The 19,086-nt window shown below is 41.3% G+C and overlaps 2 protein-coding genes across 4 annotated transcripts; one reads left to right on the forward strand and one right to left on the reverse strand.

Moving 5' to 3' along the window:
• Positions 1 to 68: 68 nt before the first annotated feature.
• On the reverse strand, positions 69 to 6,041 carry gabpa (GA binding protein transcription factor subunit alpha). Of its 3 annotated transcripts, none has more exons than XM_075479440.1 (10): positions 5,923 to 6,041; positions 3,732 to 3,819; positions 3,500 to 3,644; positions 3,306 to 3,390; positions 2,954 to 3,178; positions 2,675 to 2,869; positions 2,487 to 2,543; positions 2,273 to 2,395; positions 1,051 to 1,243; positions 69 to 822 (listed from the first exon to the last, which is right to left on the reverse strand). In XM_075479440.1, the coding sequence occupies exons 2-10, from the start codon at positions 3,806 to 3,808 to the stop codon at positions 603 to 605; spliced, it is 1,320 nt and encodes a 439-aa protein (XP_075335555.1). In that variant the 5' UTR covers positions 3,809 to 3,819; positions 5,923 to 6,041; the 3' UTR covers positions 69 to 602. The 3 variants fall into 3 exon arrangements, with proteins under 3 accessions (XP_075335555.1, XP_075335556.1, XP_075335557.1); XM_075479441.1 differs by lacking the exon at positions 5,923 to 6,041 and adding an exon at positions 5,527 to 5,887; XM_075479442.1 differs by lacking the exon at positions 5,923 to 6,041 and adding an exon at positions 5,398 to 5,503.
• Positions 6,042 to 7,928: 1,887 nt separating this feature from the next.
• Positions 7,929 to 14,495, forward strand: u2af1 (U2 small nuclear RNA auxiliary factor 1). Its single transcript, XM_075479443.1, has 8 exons — positions 7,929 to 8,015; positions 9,068 to 9,155; positions 11,737 to 11,803; positions 12,410 to 12,459; positions 13,017 to 13,115; positions 13,232 to 13,365; positions 13,969 to 14,061; positions 14,153 to 14,495. The coding sequence occupies exons 1-8, from the start codon at positions 7,972 to 7,974 to the stop codon at positions 14,283 to 14,285; spliced, it is 708 nt and encodes a 235-aa protein (XP_075335558.1). The 5' UTR covers positions 7,929 to 7,971; the 3' UTR covers positions 14,286 to 14,495.
• The last annotated feature ends 4,591 nt before the right edge of the window (positions 14,496 to 19,086 follow it).

A 19,086-nucleotide genomic window follows, 5' to 3' on the forward strand; every position in this document is an offset into this window, starting at 1 on the left:
GTGTCCCGCTCTCTCTTTTACTGTGATTTCTGCACCCTTGAAAATATATACACTCTGCACACCCAGTGTTAAGAAAATGCTTGTCACTTTATTTCCCCCCCCTGGTGGACAAAAAGGGTCCAACAATTTAGGGGAAAAAAAAACGAATGAAAGAGGAAAAAAAAAAAAACACTAAATAAAATACAAAACAGGTCCTCTATAAATGGAAAATATGAAAATACGTTTGCCCTTGTGGCTATCAAAAACACGAAGTGTCGGTATATACAGTGGAAATGATCCTGAACTACAAATGAGTAATGCACAACACCAAGCCTGTAACTGGGTTTTCAGTCACACAAGCATTCAGTCTCACACACACAACAGTCAGCAATCGCATTCTCCCATTATTCTGAACATGCTTCCCTTGAAGAAAAGCTAGAAAACCTTCAACTTCCTCAGTGTAACTTGAATCAAATTTGCAAAGACGATAACAAAGTTGTTGATCTGCACTGACGGGGGATCAGCCTTGCTTTCTTTGTGCCTAATGGACACATGATTTCCAATCAGCAGTGCAGGGCACGCTTTGTGTGTGGCAACTGAGGAGCGCTCCTCAGTGACCGCCTTCAGCTGTCCTTGTCCAGTGTGGTGGCCAGGGTCACTGTAGTTATGGGCTGCCCGATGCCGTGCATCTGCATGCGAGCCAGCTTCTTCTGTTCACACTCCGTCACCAGGCCGTTGAGCTCAGCTGCGCTGTAGCCAATCAGAGTCCTCAGGTCGCACACAAACTTGTAAACGAAGCGCTTGCCTTGCACCTTGCTAATCATGTCTCCGTCGTAGTAATACCTAAACGGGGAAATAAAGAGCAGAAACTCGCATTGAAACAAATTCACAGCAGCGTACTTATAAGCCAAAGGTGTCACATCCAAAACAGCACGCGTTACAATGTGATCCCCCCTCCAATCGACCGAGCTTGTTCACCCACACTGCTTTTTAAGAAGTCCCCTAACTTTACGACGGTTTAACACTACTGTACGACGTAAAAAAGAAAGAAAGGGAAATGAATAAGCAAACCTGAGGGCTCGGCTGAGTTTTTCGTAGTTCATGGTGGGCTTGTTCTTGCGTTGTCCCCATTTCTGCGCCACAAGCTCAGGCTGGTTGAGTTTGAACTCTCCCTCTTCGCCTACCCAGGAGATGCAGTCTCTTGCATCCTTGTCTGTCAGCAGCTCCAGCAGAAACTGCCACAGTTGGATCTGACCGTTGTTACCTGGCGCAAAAGAAACAGGGCGGTCAGTGAACACAACGAAATGACATACACACAAACTAAGATGTAAAATCACAGTTAATTACCGTAAATTCCGGACTATGAGCCGCTACTTTTTTCCCAGCACCGCAGCTTATAATATGGTGCGGCTAATTTATGTTTTTTGTTTTTTTTAGTTTGTTTTTTCATGCCGCCAAAAACATTTTGCCTCGTAACATTAGACCAATAAAATTAATGAATAGTTCCCAGTGGTCCAATGAAATTGTACAATAAATCAAACACACTTACACTGCTAAATTAATGTAAATCGGTCATTTGTACTCACCCTCAACATGGAAAACAAACGAAGAAATACATACGATGCAGTTTTTAAATTAAAGGCGATCAATGACTTTTCCTGGTAGGCTACTGTCTTTTTTTGTTTAAATCAGCCGTGTTAAATCAGGTATTTAAGTTAAAACCATCGGTGTTACAGGCACTGTTCGGGGAAAAAAAGCATTTGCAGTATGTATTTGTTTATGTTCCCATACGCATTTAATTAAAAGTTTAAAAATTCTCACGTGTAACATCTTTCTGTGTAAATATCTCGTATTACAATGTGGACACCCGTGGCTTATAATTCGGCGCGGCCTTTACAAGTACAACATGGATTTTCTTTTTAAAATTGGAGGGTGCGGCTTATGTTCAGGTGCGCTCTATAGTCCGGAATTTATTTCCGGAAGCATGGAGGGGGAGGGGGGGGGAGGGGGGGGTGTGATGTTATTAGTTCTACACAGTAACTATTTGGAAAAGAAAACCTATATCCCAACACATTCTTTCAAATAATTTATTTCCTCAACAGCGTCCCAAACTGTTGAAGCTTTTGGCTAACAAAATTAGTAAACCAAATAAATTACCAGCAGGTCCACAGCCAAGACAGGCAGCAGCAACACTCAGATGAAACATTTTAGTTGCAAATATATTTCCCTGAATACGTTGCAGTACCTATCGGATCATGTGAGGGGCTTAGGGTTTCGGTGTGGTGTGTCCTACCTGTGCGGTTGCCGGGTGAACTGCGCTCTTCTCCCGAAATGCGGGGCGCTCTGGGGCCGCGGCTCTGCTTCAGAACCTTTATAGCAGTCGGTGTGCTCACTTGAGCTGGAATTATCTGTACAGCTGGAGAGACGAAAAGGTCAGACACGCTCGAAGTTGTTAATGATCGGAGCGGCTGCACGGAACTTGTGTTGAAAGACTTCTATCTACTTACGCTGATCAATAGTAACAGTGGCGTCCCCTCCAGTCTGGTCCTGGCTGGCCAACACATCTGACAGAAATACGGAGAAAAAGTTACACCCCGTATGATGCTCAAGTTTGAAGAACGAGATACAACGGCTGTCTCGGCTGGCTTCTGAACACACACCGTTATTCGTCAGCAGTGTGTACAAACTGGCTTACATTTGCGCAGGAGTTCCAGGTGACTCCACAGTATCTCTCCGTTGGGCACTTTCTGAAGGAACTCATCCTGGCTGAAACCGCAGAGGTCTCGGCCTGGGATGTGAATGCTGCCAATTTCCATCTCATCGATGTTAAACTCCTTCATGACCCACACAGCCCAATGGATCACCTGATCAGCCGTCCAGAGCAGGGGGTCTATAGAGAGAGTCACAATCAACTGTCACCCTATTAAGGACAATTTTCCAGCCGTGTAAAGCATGTAAGGAAAGTGTTCCTCACCATACGGTATGCTGAGGCGGACCTGCTCTTTGCGGTAGCCTTCGAGAGCTGCGGCCCAACGCGTGACCTGCTCTGAGGTCTCATCAGACAGGGCCGAGCGCTCTACGGCGATGAGATGTCCCTCCTCCACCAGAGTGCCCTCCTCTCCTGCTGCATCTGGATCAATCACCACTTCTACGGTTTCCACCGGCTTCACTATCTCCAAAATGTTCAACTTCTCCTCTCCTGCTCAGTGGAAGAACACAAATGATCAGAGTTGTTGGACAACACAGCTTTACATTACTGTATAGATTGGCTGATATTCGGAGGATTTCACATTAAATTGCGTCAAATTTTCTGGTCCATTTGGTACCTGGTTTGGCTATAATCTGCAGGCTGAGCTGCACTGTCCCATCTGTCTTTACTCCCTGATCAAAAAGGCTGTGATCGGGGTGAAGCTAGAAGGACAAATATGGCAAATAACGTCACTACATCCAGGCTCAACTGATGACCCACATCACACACCTAATGCAAATATCTCAACAGGGTTTATTTGCCAGTTGTTACCTGAATGTCTTGCAGGCAGATGTCATATGTATCCAGTGAGATTTGGACTCGAGGCTCCAAAAGCTTCTTCAAATTCCCTATAGGCTCATTGATGTCAATGTCTTGTTGAATCAAATCAGAGGCAGTGATCGTCTGCTCCTCCACACTGATTAGGTCAAAGGTGATTAGTGAGTAGTTTCCACACAAGCTTACGGTATGAGACATTTTAGAATTTGGTTGTTATTCTGCTCACCCTTCCTCCAGGCAGGCCTGTTTCTCACGTTCATCGATCTCTATCTCTATCATCTCCTCCGCCTCGCTTTTAGCCATTCTGTTGATAGCTTTAGGACAGCAGTAAGACAAGAAGTTTAACTCTCGTTTATAACACAGCGACATATTACGCAAAAAAAGTCGGGTGGAAATTTTCCTACCGACTGCATTTAATTTTGAGATCAAACCACAACACTGCGACAAAAACAGAAACTGGCCTCAGTTTTTTTTTAAATTTCATCCAATTTAAAGACCCTAAAGTGTGTTGACAGCAGATTGCTGTTTCACTGCAGTGCTAACATGAACATGTACTGTGTAATTGTGCGAAGTTACTTAAAGTTGCGGTGAAACAAAAGCTCTACTTTTGGTCCCATTCGCTCATGCAAACATTCAATTCACTTAGTTATATACTACATGCTTTATCCATCAGCTTCAAAATATCTTCTTTTGCTGGGCTGAAATGAGTGGCACCCATCACCCAAAGCTCTAAGACTTCATACACACGCAACACAAAAAATATACCTCATTCTTGCATGGATGCGTATTAGAACATTTATTTGTCAAGTGCAGGTAGGTCGATGTTTGGGTATCAAGAAGTTAACTTGCTACTCTCCCTGTTAAATACCATAAGGTTTATTCAATGCACTACATTTGTGCATGAGGTGATCACAGCTTGTACTTTTACAAGAAAAAAACCCCTCAAATTACACAAAAATAGCATTTGTCGAAGGCACATGCTGGCATTTATTTGATCTGTCTGAACCAAACAAACAAAGTAACATCAGTAACAACATTTTTGATTGAATAAACGACCTAAACATTTAGACATTTAGAACTTTTCCGTTCTCTCCAAATGCCGTAAAGGCAAAAACTAAAAGATCCAGTAAATGCTTGAGCCATAATTTCACTACAATAGCTTGAAAGAAAAACAAAAAAACACCACATATTTGTTTAATCCATCGTTCCGTATTTAAAAAGATCAGCAGCACTTAGCTCATACAAATAAAATCAAATGTGTGAAAACTAACGTGGGAGTTCAGTTTTTCTACAGTTTCCATATCTGACCCAATTCCCCATGATGTCAATATAAACTGAGCTCCTCGGGTTTTTCCACTAAAGGCCTCTCAGCCCCGACTTCTCATTGGTCGTCTGGGACAGTTCACTGACTGCTAACATTAGCCAACTCGAGGGCGAGGCTCTGGCGTTTAAAGGCCAACTGATAGGCCATTAGTTGCAAAAACAAATAACAACCAAACATAATTACACGTAATAATTGTGAGCTGGAAAAAAAAAACACAAAACTTATATTTATACACAAGGCAACACGTGTGGCGGCTGAGTTTGGCAGGCCTACGTTGAAACAAGTTAGCTACAAAATAGCTGCGCGGGGCGAGGCAGTGCATTACACAACCGTCGGTCCGCCGCGTGCTAAACAACGGTTAAATTATCTTTAAATCGCATTGCGCTTAATGACTTCAACACGCGTTAGCAAAACCATATTATAACTCTGCACGAAGAAAACTTTTAAAACGGAAATAGAATAAACGGAAACAAAACAGCATAGGGCAAATGGAAAGGAGCCGGAAATCCTGGCTATGGTTTACAGCGTTACAAGACTTCCGAGGGCATCTCTGATCAACACAACTCACGTTTCAGAGGAATTCTCGTTCCTAAAAGCGACGGCGACGCTCTGCAAAAACGCTATAAACTATTAATTGCAACTACGTTTAGAAGAATGGACTAAAAAGCAATTTCACCGGCTGAAGATGTATACCCACTGTGTGTTTGTGGCCGGACGGTGGTCAGCAGTAGCGTCGATCCCAGATCAGCGTCTGCTCAGCTGTATCTTTAGCCACCCAGCTAACGTTCACTGGTACAAAAACTGACGCTCTTTCTGTTTCCCAACGAGGAGCTTTCTCTTACCATAAGCTGTCACAACACTAGTCTAGCTTCAGAAGAAGTCGCTTACACCGCAAGAGTGTTTCTGGTTTGAAAGTGGGCGGTTTCTTCGCAGTATACTGAATAGTAATAAGCAACAGCTAGCTATGTTAGCTTTGCTGGTAGAGCTACAAAATAGCGGGAAGTGTGCGAGCATAACAAACAAACCCCTGTCACATCTCCCCAGTGTTGGCTATATTCCTCACAACAGACATATGTATCTGAAATATTCCTACCTTTTAAAGTTCAGACTTTTAATGATGTTTAAGTATGTTTAACTGTACTAGATAAGCGGCTGGAAATTCACACAGTCGTGTCGTATCGTGCAAGTTTTTGCCAACACAGGAGGGGCGGAGACTAACTGGTAACACTGAGTTTACCTTAAAAATCCAGCTAGCTAAATGTGAAAGTGTCTGGGTCTCTGTTTTAGCTTGTATTCTACATGTATGCAGCAAAATTTTCGAGCAGATACTCTGTTAGACAGTTTTATCTATTAGATGATCAGTATTTGCCAGCAGCCTAATAAAGTTGTACTACAGGGCTACGATCAGTCTTAAAAGCAATACCTTTCACACTGACTTTCTAATAAAGTTCACTAGGCTATTCCTGTGCATGTGTCATCATGTACTCTCTTAAGGGATTTTTATTTGAATACATGTTTGCTTCAATTCTAAAATAGCTTTTTGGGCAAGTGGCAACCAAATAATATGAATGATTCAGAGACCAATAGTTTGCCACTATGTTAATAGAAATAGTCCAATCTTTGCTACAACTGCTGATGATGTCCTTAAAACTGATGAAATGTCATATATATTTGTAGCCCTAATGTAATAAATTGGCTTCTCCCATATAAATATGTCCACGACAACAGAAGAAATTCAGTATAAGATCACACACAACATACCCCTTCCAATTAGTAATACATTTACATTTTGTAATGTGGATTAAAGCAAACATAAAAAAAAGAGAGAATATCAACTCCCTAGGCTTTTGTTCAAAATTTGAGCATTTTGTAAAGAACCAAAGTAAATGCGTGATCAAATGGAAGATGGAGGATGCAGTGTTACATTTTGTAAATGAAGGTAGCAAAATTATTTGGTTTATAAACTTATTGTTTCCTTTGTAGAAATTTAACAGCCACAAAAGAAAAGAGTCGTCATTTGAACTTTTTGAATAGAACTTGAAAAACGTGTCGATTCTACATGATACAATAAACAACAAAAAGTGTTTATTGTATAAAGTAAATATTGTAAAGTAAATTTTGTCAATGGATGTTTCAGAGAATTGTAAACCATGCCAGCTCAGGGCTGTGATACAATGTGAAACAACTTTTGCATGATTTAATCAACACGTTGTAGGTGTTGGGGCTGGGTGTACATTGTGCAGTTCTCGTTACAGCCTTAAGTAAAGTGGCTTTAGTATTTAAAGGTGAGGCTTTCACCAAATTGTAATTATTTGTCATTGACAGCTTTGTACAAAAAAAAAGCACAACTCATTACATTTACACACAATGACAACATGTACACTTCCAGTCAACCACCAAGGTCTTAATTTCCCTTCATTTAATGGTATACTCTCCTTTTGATCATAGGCATATTCACGCTGTTGCCTATGTGTCTTGATGCACAAATGTATACTCTGTTTCCCAAACAAATAAATAATAAAATCTGTGGCTGTGCAAAGATTGTGTCTTGATTTCTCCTTTCTTTAAAACTGTTGGTGACAGCTAAAATTGGTCAAATTTGTGTTGAAACATACATTGTAAAATAGAGTAAGCAGTTAAGTAGAGGCCGCATGGACTTCATAAAACCGCGTGGTCAGTCAGTGTTTTAAAATGCACTTACTAATGTACACGTACAACACATCTTTTTGTGTGCGTGTTGGCGCTTGGCAAGAAAGAACAACTGGTAAGGAAATCACGTACAATTGTGAATGCTTTTGTTTTTTAGAATCCCACTCGGAACTAAAATCGCCCATTTTGACAAACGTTTCCGGTTAAAGTGACTTGCCTTCTAAATAAAGGTAAATGAAAAAGCCAATACATTTGCGCAATCGATGCGATTTTCCTTTGATTTAATGTAAGGTTGACTTCCTTCACATGTTTCTACTAAATAATGTAGTGTATTATAACAAATAAATAAAATGACCATTGGCTGTTGTAAATGTGTGGGTTTTTTGTTTTCTTTAAAAAAAAAAAATCAGTCAAACATGCTTTTATTATGAATCTGGTGAGACGGAAGTGACCCCGTTGATGCTGCTCGTTTGAACACTGGTGAGCCACCAAGATGGCAGAATATCTGGCATCCATTTTTGGAACAGAGAAAGATAAGTAAGTAATTAATGTTAACTTGGTTAATCAACTGAATGTATTTGTTTACTTCCTACAAAGCTTGCTTTGACCAGCAGCTGTATATTCTGTGGTGTTTTCAGCTCTTAACAATGTGCTGGCTGTCGCTGTGTGCTGCTAGTGCTAGCTAACTATCGTCATTAAAATAAATACCGCGCGGCGACCGTTAAGCTTTTAAAATGTGTGGGTACATAACAGAGATAGGATGGCAATAGAAAGCAAAATAGGAGAATCAACCTCTATTGTTTGATTATGAATATATGGTCATATTTAACTTCAGTATTGGTGTTAAATGAACTACCATCTGCGTTTGAATTAGCATTAGCGAGGGCTACATTGAGTGTGCGAACCCGACACACGCCTTTGTTACCGTGAAAACAGAGTTATCGAGCAGCCAATCCCGCTGTGAGTTATTTATGCTAGTAGTATACAGCCCTTCATCACAACTTCTTCCCTCAGATCACCCCTATCCACTCTCAGTAGACAAAGTACCGAAAGAGGCTACATGTCCACTGCTCCGGGCAGCCTGAAAGGCCTTTGTCGTCACGCCAGTTTTCAAACTTATTTTAATCCATCTTCTGTCACATTGTCTAATTGGTTAACTGTCTAGATGTAAAAGCTTGAAAATCGGCTAAAAAAAACCTTTATCCATTAATGAAAAGGCATGAAAGTTGCATGTAATTTAAAAAAAAAAAGGCTGCAATGCATGAACATTTGTTCAATTATGCCCATCATTTGATATAGCTATAAGATAAACGTACGTGAGTGTAAGGGAGATGTAGAGAAGTGCAGTAATTAAGATAATGTACTTGAATGTGCATCTTCATGTGAAATGAAATGTTTCTAACTGCGGTTCATGCATAGATTGTAATAAAGAAGACTCCCATAACTTATTGCGACAGAGTCCCCAGTATGCTTTGCACAGTTTATACTTTGCGCTCATAACCTCGTCTTGTAATCAACTATAACTATGGATTTTGAAGATTTCTTAACCTCCTCTCACTCTCATGGTCTTTTTTTCTTTTCTTTTGCAGGGTCAACTGTTCTTTTTATTTCAAAATTGGTGCCTGCCGACATGGCGACCGCTGCTCCAGATTACACAACAAGCCAACATTTAGTCAGGTAATTTCATTAGTAGACCGTGGCCATCGGTACCTAAAGCTCAAAAGGATGTTTGTAATGCTGTGGAAATTATGGGTTGATTTTGGCTGCAAAGAGCATACCTGTACCCTGTTAGTTGTCTGATCACTTGTTCGCATGTAGTTGCATTGATTTAGCTCAGGCATTGCATCTTGATCACAATATAGAATTTGGTTATGCTCTTAATGGGTATGTGTTACAACGTAATATTTTATATTTACATTCCACATCTTTACATGAGGAACACAAATGCCCTCATATTTCCTGTCTCGCTGGAGCTGGGGAATGTGAAGAACATGCAGGTCAGGGTGCCTCGAGAACCAGGGTTGGGAATGGCTCCTGTAGAGACTGCAGTTTAGTCTGTTGTACTTGTTAAAATTGGCTCCGCATTTCTCCATATCCATAATTTGAGTATGTCTGCAATAGTATGAGTCCAGAAGCATTCATCTTGCAGCAGTTTAAAGCATTACTATGTAACATTTCTACCTTAAAATAACAGCTTGAAAAAAATTGTGCAGCTAGAATGAGTTTTAATATTACGATTGGCCTGTCTCCTATGCCCTTCGGGTAGGGCTGAACGATATATTGCATTTGCGATAATATCGCGATATGACCAAGTGCAATTTTCTTATCCTAAAGGCTGCGATTATTTAAAAAAAAAAAAAAGGCTGCATTATACTCTGTTCACGTGACATGCGCGAGTAAAACATGTGATATGATCAAACGAGATTGTCTAACCACAGAGGCTGCACTCAGGTCACGTGACACGGGGAGCAAAGTTATGAAACAGTCTACCGGAGAGGACTCGCAAGCAAAGCTGTAACCTACACAATAGCCTCAGGCTCAACAGAACCAGACCCTGCGGGGATGCTAGTTTCAAAGAGGAACTGCACATCAGTCGTGTGGGACTATTTTGGTTTTAAAGTGATGGTTCGGAGTAGATTCACCGGGTTATTTGAACCGTGACATCCAGCCAAGTAGCCCACCCGAAGTTTTTCCGATCTTGGCCGAACATCAGCCGAGTTAGCTTAGCCGAGTTAGCTTATCCCGAATAGCTTAGTAGGCTACAAGCGCTAACGGACCCTGGCAGTATCTCCAAAATTACCACACTAAAATCACATGCCATGACACCAAACTTCTACAGTAGTACAAATATGGTCTGTACTCACAAAACGATGCATTTGGAAGTTTGTACATAGTCCAGGAGTTTATTATTATCAACACAAGCCTGATAGCTTTTCTGCTGCTAAAGCTGCGTCGACGTCACTTCTGGGAGCTGGGAGCTTCAAAGTAAGATGAGGGTTGATCTACTACTGTAGACAACAAAGCAAGGCTGCTCAATTTCTCCATTGATAAAATAAATTCACAACTCTACAACATAAAAATTCATGTAGAATATAGCATATACTTTGTTGTCTACAGTAGTAGATCAACCCTCATCTTACATTGAAGCTCCCAGATCAAGGAAGTGACGTCGACGCAGCTTTAGCAGCAGAGAAGCTATCAGGCTTGTGTTGATAATAATAATCTCCTGGACTATGTACAAACTTCTAAATGCATCGTTTTGTGAGTACAGACCATATTTGTACTACTGTAGAAGTTTGGTTCATGGCATGTGTTTCCTTGTTCCTTGTCAACACTTTATGCTCAGATGTTTGTAAGCTCAAAAGATACTATTGTTGTATGTTCAAATATACTGTTTTGTTAAATAAAAATGTCAGTCATCAATTCATGCATCACCTCATGTCATCATAACAGAGGTCTGTCTTCCAGGAAAGAACAGTTTAAAATTAATGTAATATAGTTTTAGCCATACTGTATGATGTATTGCTTGTCTTTGTTTAATAATACAGAAGACAAAGACCTTAAAAAATAATCGCATCGCAATCGCAATATTGGCGCGAAAAATCGCAATTAGATTATTTTCCATAATCGTTCAGCCCTACCTTCGGGGGTCTGAGTTGGAAAAACTGCGCTATGTAACTTTGCTGGACCGACCCGGGAGCTGAGCGGAAGTACTTCGACTTGCTTTCTGGCACACCTACCGCAAAAACAAATAGACCCCTCTCACGCTCCCAGGTACATTTGATTACTCTTACCTTTTAGGTCAACATAGCTTGCACCTTCCGACTCCTCGCCGGTTCGTCAACAAACTTGAAACGTGAAAGTGAAAGGGTGTTGTATTTACGACAGTGTAACCGTACATTACCTCCAAGCCTGTAGGGGGAGCTCCATAGTGGGCTTTTTGAGAAGTTACATTGTACTGCTTTAAGTCAACAAGCCTTGTTTCTGCATATATTTATTCATTCTATCTGGGTATAAAGGGAGCGAGGGAGGAGTGTGTGTGGTACGTTCATCAAAGACGAAGAAAGAGGGGCTTAATAAATGAGCACCAAAGAAGACATTGATATTTTGGAAAGTTTATATAATTTCAGGACTGAAAAATTTGTCATATGTGTTGTATTTTCACTGTTCATATTTGATATCTTTAAAGTGGTCCTCCTCGGACAGGCTTTGTTTTGATCAACTCTGATCATCCAAAAACAACATGTTTTTCTTTCAGACAATTGCCCTGCTGAATATTTACAGGAACCCTCAGAACAGCGCCCAGTCTGCTGATGGCCTGACCTGTAAGTAAAATTTTGTAAGTTTTTTCTTTGTCTGACATCAGTCTGGTTGTAAGTTGGCCTCAGTTTAGCGTTTAGATTGTATAACAACAAACAAGTGTTAAAAAACATTTAAAAAAATTTGACTATTGCGAAGCACCGAGTCTGAAAATGCAATACATTTTGAGTTAAATGACTCTTGGGGTGGCTCAGACTTTCTTGTAATACCTTTTTGTACCACTAGACGGGACATGAGTCGTAGTGTTTACTGCCCCAGAGCCAACAGAAGAAGAAGAAGAAGGAACTAGCCCATGTTGCAAGTAGCAAACGAACAAACTGCAGCTAATAGAAAATAGAGATGAGATGTTAGTGAAAATCTCAGTAATTACAAGAGCGGTGGGGCCTTCGTCAAGCCCATGTAGTCGCACCCGACTTCTCTCAGGTTTCAGGTTCAATTAATACGTGTTCATTGAATTTAATAGTGCTCCCCACTGAAAGCAGGTTGTGACCGCCATTAGAGGTGGTCAGTAACGTGTCCTCAGACAGCCCGTTTGTCAGCTTGTGAAAAAAACAGAAATGAAAAGTTCTGTCCATTTCTTCTTTTCATTATTCTCTCTTATAACCCACAAGGTACCATCAGTGACATGGAGATGCAGGAGCACTATGATGAATTTTTTGAGGTAACTCATTCTCATCTGTTGATTGTTATGTTGTATCGATCATTCTCGAGCCGCGACCGCACTTCCTACTAAAACATTTTTTTAAAATCTGAGCATTTAAAGAGTATCGAGAATCCTTATTTATAATTAACAACATATATGTACAGCATGTTGGCATTTTTAACGAGGTAATAATTGAACATTTTAATAATTTTTTTTAAAAATAAATTTTAAAAAAAATATAATAATAATAATAATAATCGGTCTCTGTCTAAATGAAGGATTGGTTGTTTTTAGCTATCATAGCAGGTTGAGTCGTATATCAGAGCTAGGCAGCCTATACAAAGGCGACTGTAGAAACACCATCCAACTCCAGGAATGAACTGGTCCTGGCCAAGACATCCTACGGCCTATAAAACCTTGTTAAACGCCAAATTGTTCAGTATTTTTTTCCTCAATGAATGAAACCAACAGCTGCTGTTGTTCAGATGTCAAACTGTTGGTCGAGTGGGCTGTCACTCGAATGCTCACGTGAAGATCCTAAAGTCCAGCTTGCTTTATTCCTCCCCTCCCCGCAGGAAGTCTTCACAGAGATGGAAGAGAAGTACGGAGAAGTAGAGGAAATGAACGTTTGCGACAACCTCGGGGATCACCTTGTTGGCAATGTTTATGTGAAGGTGAGTGTCGGACCTAAATGCTGACTATGTCGTCACCCTTTTTCTTTCTGACACGATGATGTTTAGCCTGGCTGCAGAGCTGTGAATCTTTTGATGTATTTTTTTTTCCTTTGTAGTTCCGTAATGAAGAGGATGCTGAGAAGGCTGTGATAGACCTGAACAACAGGTGGTTTAATGGACAGCCCATCCATGCCGAGCTCTCTCCTGTCACCGACTTCAGAGAAGCCTGCTGTCGCCAGTATGAGATGGGGTGAGTGCTACGTGGTAGAACAGAGCTCACAAAGAGGTTTACAAAGATGCATATCTGGGAAAGATTCCCATCAAGCAGCACACTTAGTCTTTTTTTTACAAAGCGCTAAAAAGAAAAAGACGTCCTGAATAAGGTGCCATTGTTTGCATTTGCTTGTAAATACTGACCGTACAGAGGCAGGGTCTGCTGTGTTGATTCTTTACATGTCGACTGCGTCTCATCTACTTCTGCACTACTAAAGAGCATCAGTTCTGTCTCCAACAGTCTGAAAAGCACTGCTGTGTCACCGGGCAGTTTCAGAGCTTTGATTTTAGCAGGATTAGTTTAAATCACACATGATGCTGTTTTTAAACTGTCAGCAGTTTGTCCGCATGCAGAGTGGAAAATTAGCACCTCTTTGGTGCTTCCATGTCACAGAAAACTTCGCAAAGAACTACTTTTTTCTCAGTAATATGTGACGAAATTAGCGTTTGCTTGTTGTACAGTGCAGATGTTGGGCTGAAGGACCATATTGCTCTACCCCAGTCAATCTTTTAATTGTAGAAACTGTTTTAAATAAGTATTTCACATATTTTTAACTGTTTGTGCTGCTGCTGTCTGCAGGGAATGCACCCGCGGTGGCTTCTGTAACTTCATGCATCTGAAGCCCATCTCACGTGAGCTGAGGAGAGAGCTCTACGGGCGTCGCAGAAAGGGGTATAAACATGACGTCACTTTGAGCTCGGTCACACCCACAGAACCTGCGTAGTTGTTTCCAGTGCCTCATACTCTGCCTTCACTTCCACAGCCGCCACAGATCCCGATCGAGAGAAAGGCGATCCCGCTCCAGGGACAGAGGCCGAGGGGGCGGCGGCGGCGGCGGCGGCCGCGACCACGAGAGACGGCGTTCCAGAGACAGAGAGCGTTCAGGACGCTTCTGAGCCACAAGCCATGACTCCTTTCCCCTTGAATCCATCCCCATCTTTTTTTAAGTTTGTACCCAGCCAGAACTATTCTGGTAATATCTGAAAGGTACCCTGTTTTTTAAGCTGTGACGGCATCGAGGGACTTGTTTTTTTTTTTTTGTTTTTTTTGTTTGTTTTCTGTTCTGAAATTGACTTTCACCTCATTAAATTTGACATTTTTACTTAGTCGGACTCTCGTCTGTTATTTATCATCAAGCATTAATCTCAGAAGAACTAATGATCAATCCTCTGTCTCCATTTGACTCCACAACAATAATAAAAGGCTACCATTCAGCTTACATGTTTGCATGCTAAATCTACAGTCTTTTACATGTTTAGCATCAGCTACCTGAAATGACTATATTTAATTCAGCCAAAATAAGGCTAGTGCTTTAAATTTCACAGTTAGGATTTACTGGACTTGATCGGGGAGGCTATGTTGAGGTATTTCCTCGTGGTGAACGAGCTTGATAGTTCTCAACCTCTGTCTCACGCTTCCTCTGCACACCTTTTATCACAAAGGTGTGATAAAATAGAAGCATAATGTTCCTGAAGAAAGTCATGGTCCCTCTGGTAGAGCAGCTAATTATCTGCCATGTGATCAAAGACACAACTTCTGATGCTTTGAAAGGGCCACAAATTTGATGTACTTTACAAGATTCTTCTCTTAAAGGCGGGGTAGGGGATCTTTTTCTGGAACATTTTTTTACATATTGCTTGAAATACTCTTCACACCCCCATTGCAACCAATTAATTAAAAGTTTTGACACAAATATGAAAAGTTTTAGTGGCCTCTAGAACGTACAATCTAGGAAAAACAGTATCCAATCATTGTGAACGGACCGTTCACAATGATTGGATACTGATGCCGTCTATCAAACTGCAATCTGCTCCTCCCTCCCCCTCCTTCTCCCTGTGCGCGTACCCAGCTCCGTGAACGTCCAGAAGCTTGGCAGGAAGCTAAACTAGAGCCAGCTTGGCTAGCACCTAGCATTATTAAACGTATAGTTAGCATAAACTAAATACGGCAACGATCGATGCTTGCTGAACAGCGCTCGTGCACCTTCGTGCTCGTTCATGTACTCTAGAGGCGTGCCTTCGGGGGAAAAGTGAAGAAAAGGGTTGGGACTTTTTACCTGTGTATTTTCAAAATGCAGCTTCGCTGGACTCAAAATCCAGGATCTGCTACCCTACCTTTAAACGATGTCGGTCTGCATCATAAGAATAGCCCAAATATAGAGAAAGCATAAAATGTAAATACCTTGAATGTATTTATGCAGTAACCTGTCAATTAAAGAGAATAAGCCTGGAAAGAAAATAAATGGTAATATACCTAGTTCAACTGTTTCCAAATGGGGGGCTTAGAATAGCATTTAAACAGCTGTACAGATGTTTGTGGGACTAAAACCTCAAATCATCCAGATGTGAAACGTTTGACTGCTTTTGTTGAAAGTGCAAGGTGAAGTTGGACCATCTCTCAAAAACATACAAGTTTTTTTCATCAAGTTACTCTGGGCACAGTTTGGGGGGTGGGGGGGTCCAACTCCAGGTCCTGGAAATTCCCGGAGGCGCGGGACGGCTCTGATTGGAGGAAGAGGACGTTAGAATAAAAAGAGGTGCCTTCAGGTGCAGCTCACAGCTGTTTGTCCGGTGAACAGGTGAGTGAGCAGCTTTATAACTGATGACGGACGTGTGTGACGCGACATGCCCTTTCCATTTGATTCAAAGGACCTTTTCCACACCACAACGTCGCGTTTTTGAAAACGCAAGTCAGTCGACGTAGTGACTCAACGCGTTTTAACCTCCGTCGACGCTACCAGAGAGATTCAACCAGGCCAGCCACGACCAAACATCCTCGGAGATGTTTCATTACGTTATTGCGTCATTGTTCCCTCTTGAATTGAAGTTACTTCATTACGCCCGCCCGGACCAGAAAACTTCATTTCTGGCTTATTTCAAATGGTGAATTAATTCTGACAGTCTATATAAAACATTATGCATCTTATCGCAGTGTTTTATCTGTTAGGTAAGTCATGTTTGAGTCTTTTAGTCCTCTGAGTCTGCTACAGTTTCTCAGTCGCTTTGGTACAATTCTCGAATCATCCTCGCCATTTGCAAAACAGTACGCCATTTCTCAAAACTATTTGGACAAATAGCAAAACACCATGGATGAGCTGCAAAAGCCACTCTTGCTCAAAATCCTTAGTTCATCTCAAAACTAAATATCTGTATCAATGAACATGTCAGTGCCATCAGAATGTCAAGTCCTTGTGTACGGATAAGACAGTCAAATTGCTTAGTCATGTTGTCAATATAAAGTGTACTCTGGAGGGATGTTCTTATGTAAACTATGGCTAAGTTTTGATGACAATTTTTGTAATTTACACCTTAGTGCATGTGTGAGATTGATTACAAGAGACAAGATTCACAATTACCCTTTTACTGTTTGTAATTTGTACAAAAAAAAGAAAAGACGCACTGCATAGCACAAAGAAAAAGTAGAAATGTGAACCTACAATCTAGTAAGGGAAAACTGTACATACAGTGCTGTAGGAGTTACAGTGCAGACAGTCTTCCTAGACCTGTTGACGTTCCTGTCTGTTGGGCCACATATTCTCATCCACGTCACATTGAATATTATCTCTTGCGATGCAGCGTGGAAAGAAGCTTCTTGAGTGTCTTATCCAGCCTCTGCAGGCATCTGCTGTGATGTCCTCACACGCCGCATCCATGGCAGCCAGAAGGGTAATTTGTGTATGTGGCTGGCGAAAAACTCTTCAATGGGGTTAAGGAATGGGGAGTAGGGTGGGAGGAACTCCATCAGCATCCTATTGTGAGCTGCAAACCATTGCCTGACGATGTTTGAGCAATGGAAGCTGACATTGTCACAAATTACCACATGCTTTGGCAAGTCATCTCCAATCTGACCTCTCATGTTCAGGGATGAGATCCCTGTAAAGAGCGTCTAAAAAGGTGACTAGACGCTCTGTGTTATATGGACCAATAAGGGGAATATGCGTTAGCGCACCATATTCTGAGATGGCAGCACCCATTGTTATGTTCCCGCCCCGTTGGCCTGGCACATCAACTGTCGCTCTGTGCCCGATGACATTTCGCCCACGCCTTCTGCGTTTTGTGAGGTTGAAGCCAGCCTCATCCATGTAGATGAAGCTGTGCGGTGGCTCGCTTGCTTCCAGTTCCATTATACGCTATATCCAGAATACACAAAATTAGTTTTATGAGTCACATGCATTTTCATTTTGATAAGGTTACATCAAATGTATACAGCACATATTGCATCTTCTTTTCTACAGCCATAGCAAATGTGTAAAGGTCACACTTACTGTACATCACTATGCAATGTTGTACTGTGAAGTACGGCTACTGTATGCTCATACATGTTTTACCTGTACATAATGGTAGCGCAGCTCCTTCACTCTTTCAAAGGGAACAGTGTACAGCTGTTTCAAATGCATTTGGTGTCTTTTCAGTACCTTGTCAATTGTTGAGATGCTGACTGTTTGGATGTTTGCAAAGATGTTGTTATCCTCTATAATGGCACTCTGTATCTCCCTAAGTCTTATGGCATTGTTCTCTATAACCATGGTGCAAATGGCCTCCTGTTCAGGTGTGAAAAGGGGCCCTCTGCCACCCCTGTGAAGTTGTCTTGCAGTCCTATGTGGAAACAATATAGCAATGCAAAACACAAAATTGAGTAAGATAAAATGTCACTGTATGAAGTATACTTACTTATATTGTAATGTGAAATACTGTTACATTGTATGAAGCATTACAGAACAGTGCCTTTTGTTGGATTACATACCTGTTCTCTCGACGAAAAGTCTGTACGATTGAGGACACAGTTGTTCTGCCAACATTTGGCTGCACCCTTCGACCAGCCTCTGCCATTGTAAGCCCATGATTGAGAACATGGTCCACAAGGGTGGCTCTGATCTCATCTGGAACGCGCATATGTCCTCGGCCTCTTCTGCCTCCCAACTCCTCCGCCACGCAACCTCACTCCTCTTCCTCACTCCTCTTCCTCACTCCTCTTCCTCACTCCTCTTCTCTGTGGCTGTTGGCCCCGTCTAATTCCTTCCATTGTCAGACATTGAAACATTGTGTTGTGCTCGAGCTTTATATATATTTATCAGTTGATTGGTTGTTAGAGAAAGTCAACATTCACCTGGGAGCAATTTACCAATTCAGGACAGATTTTGAACAAAAGTCTAATGGAAATGTATAGAAATATGCTTGACATATTATGACAACTTGTTCAACCATTTTGCATGTAAAGACCTATACGATGAACTAATGCCTTAATGTTGTGGGGGGTGAGACTATTCAACAGAGACCTGTACAATACATTTTGATCAACATGACAAAAGCAATTGATAATGTAGGAAACAACAGAGAATTGTACATAATCATGTGCATGGATGTGCTAAGGCATTGGCAACTTGCTGAAAGAAATGAGAAACTGCTTGTTTGATGTGCACAAGTGACACAATGATGTGACAATTGAACACGTAGTTTTGAGAATTGCAACTCTGATCTGAGAATTGTCCAAAAGCGACTGAGAAAAACTGTAAGATGATTTCACACCGCCTCCCAACTTCTTTTTTTTTTTTTTTTCTAGTACTGGGGTTGTACAAGTATTGTGCTCTCAAATTGTTGCAGAAAAAATGTGCAAGTGTGCCCATCACGTTTTCCACAATGCATGTTGTGTCACTGAAGACAAAGTAAAGCATTTTGAGAACATCTCCAAAGCTGGAAC

This window comes from Odontesthes bonariensis, chromosome 12, assembly GCF_027942865.1.
Source record: "Odontesthes bonariensis isolate fOdoBon6 chromosome 12, fOdoBon6.hap1, whole genome shotgun sequence".
NCBI classification, from domain to species: Eukaryota; Metazoa; Chordata; class Actinopteri; order Atheriniformes; family Atherinopsidae; genus Odontesthes; species Odontesthes bonariensis.

Excerpts from the sequence above, each read along its gene's own strand:
- gabpa (XM_075479440.1), bottom strand. The coding sequence starts at position 3,808 with ATGGCTAAAAGCGAGGCGGAGGAGATGATAGAGATAGAGATCGATGAA. Across the intron at positions 3,179-3,305 it reads GCAGATTATAGCCAAACCAG|GAGAGGAGAAGTTGAACATT; the intron begins GTACCAAATGGA and ends TCCACTGAGCAG. Across the intron at positions 2,544-2,674 it reads CCTGGAACTCCTGCGCAAAT|ATGTGTTGGCCAGCCAGGAC; the intron begins GTAAGCCAGTTT and ends TATTTCTGTCAG.
- u2af1 (XM_075479443.1), top strand. The coding sequence starts at position 7,972 with ATGGCAGAATATCTGGCATCCATTTTTGGAACAGAGAAAGATAA. Across the intron at positions 11,804-12,409 it reads GTCTGCTGATGGCCTGACCT|GTACCATCAGTGACATGGAG; the intron begins GTAAGTAAAATT and ends ATAACCCACAAG. Across the intron at positions 13,366-13,968 it reads TGTCGCCAGTATGAGATGGG|GGAATGCACCCGCGGTGGCT; the intron begins GTGAGTGCTACG and ends TGCTGTCTGCAG.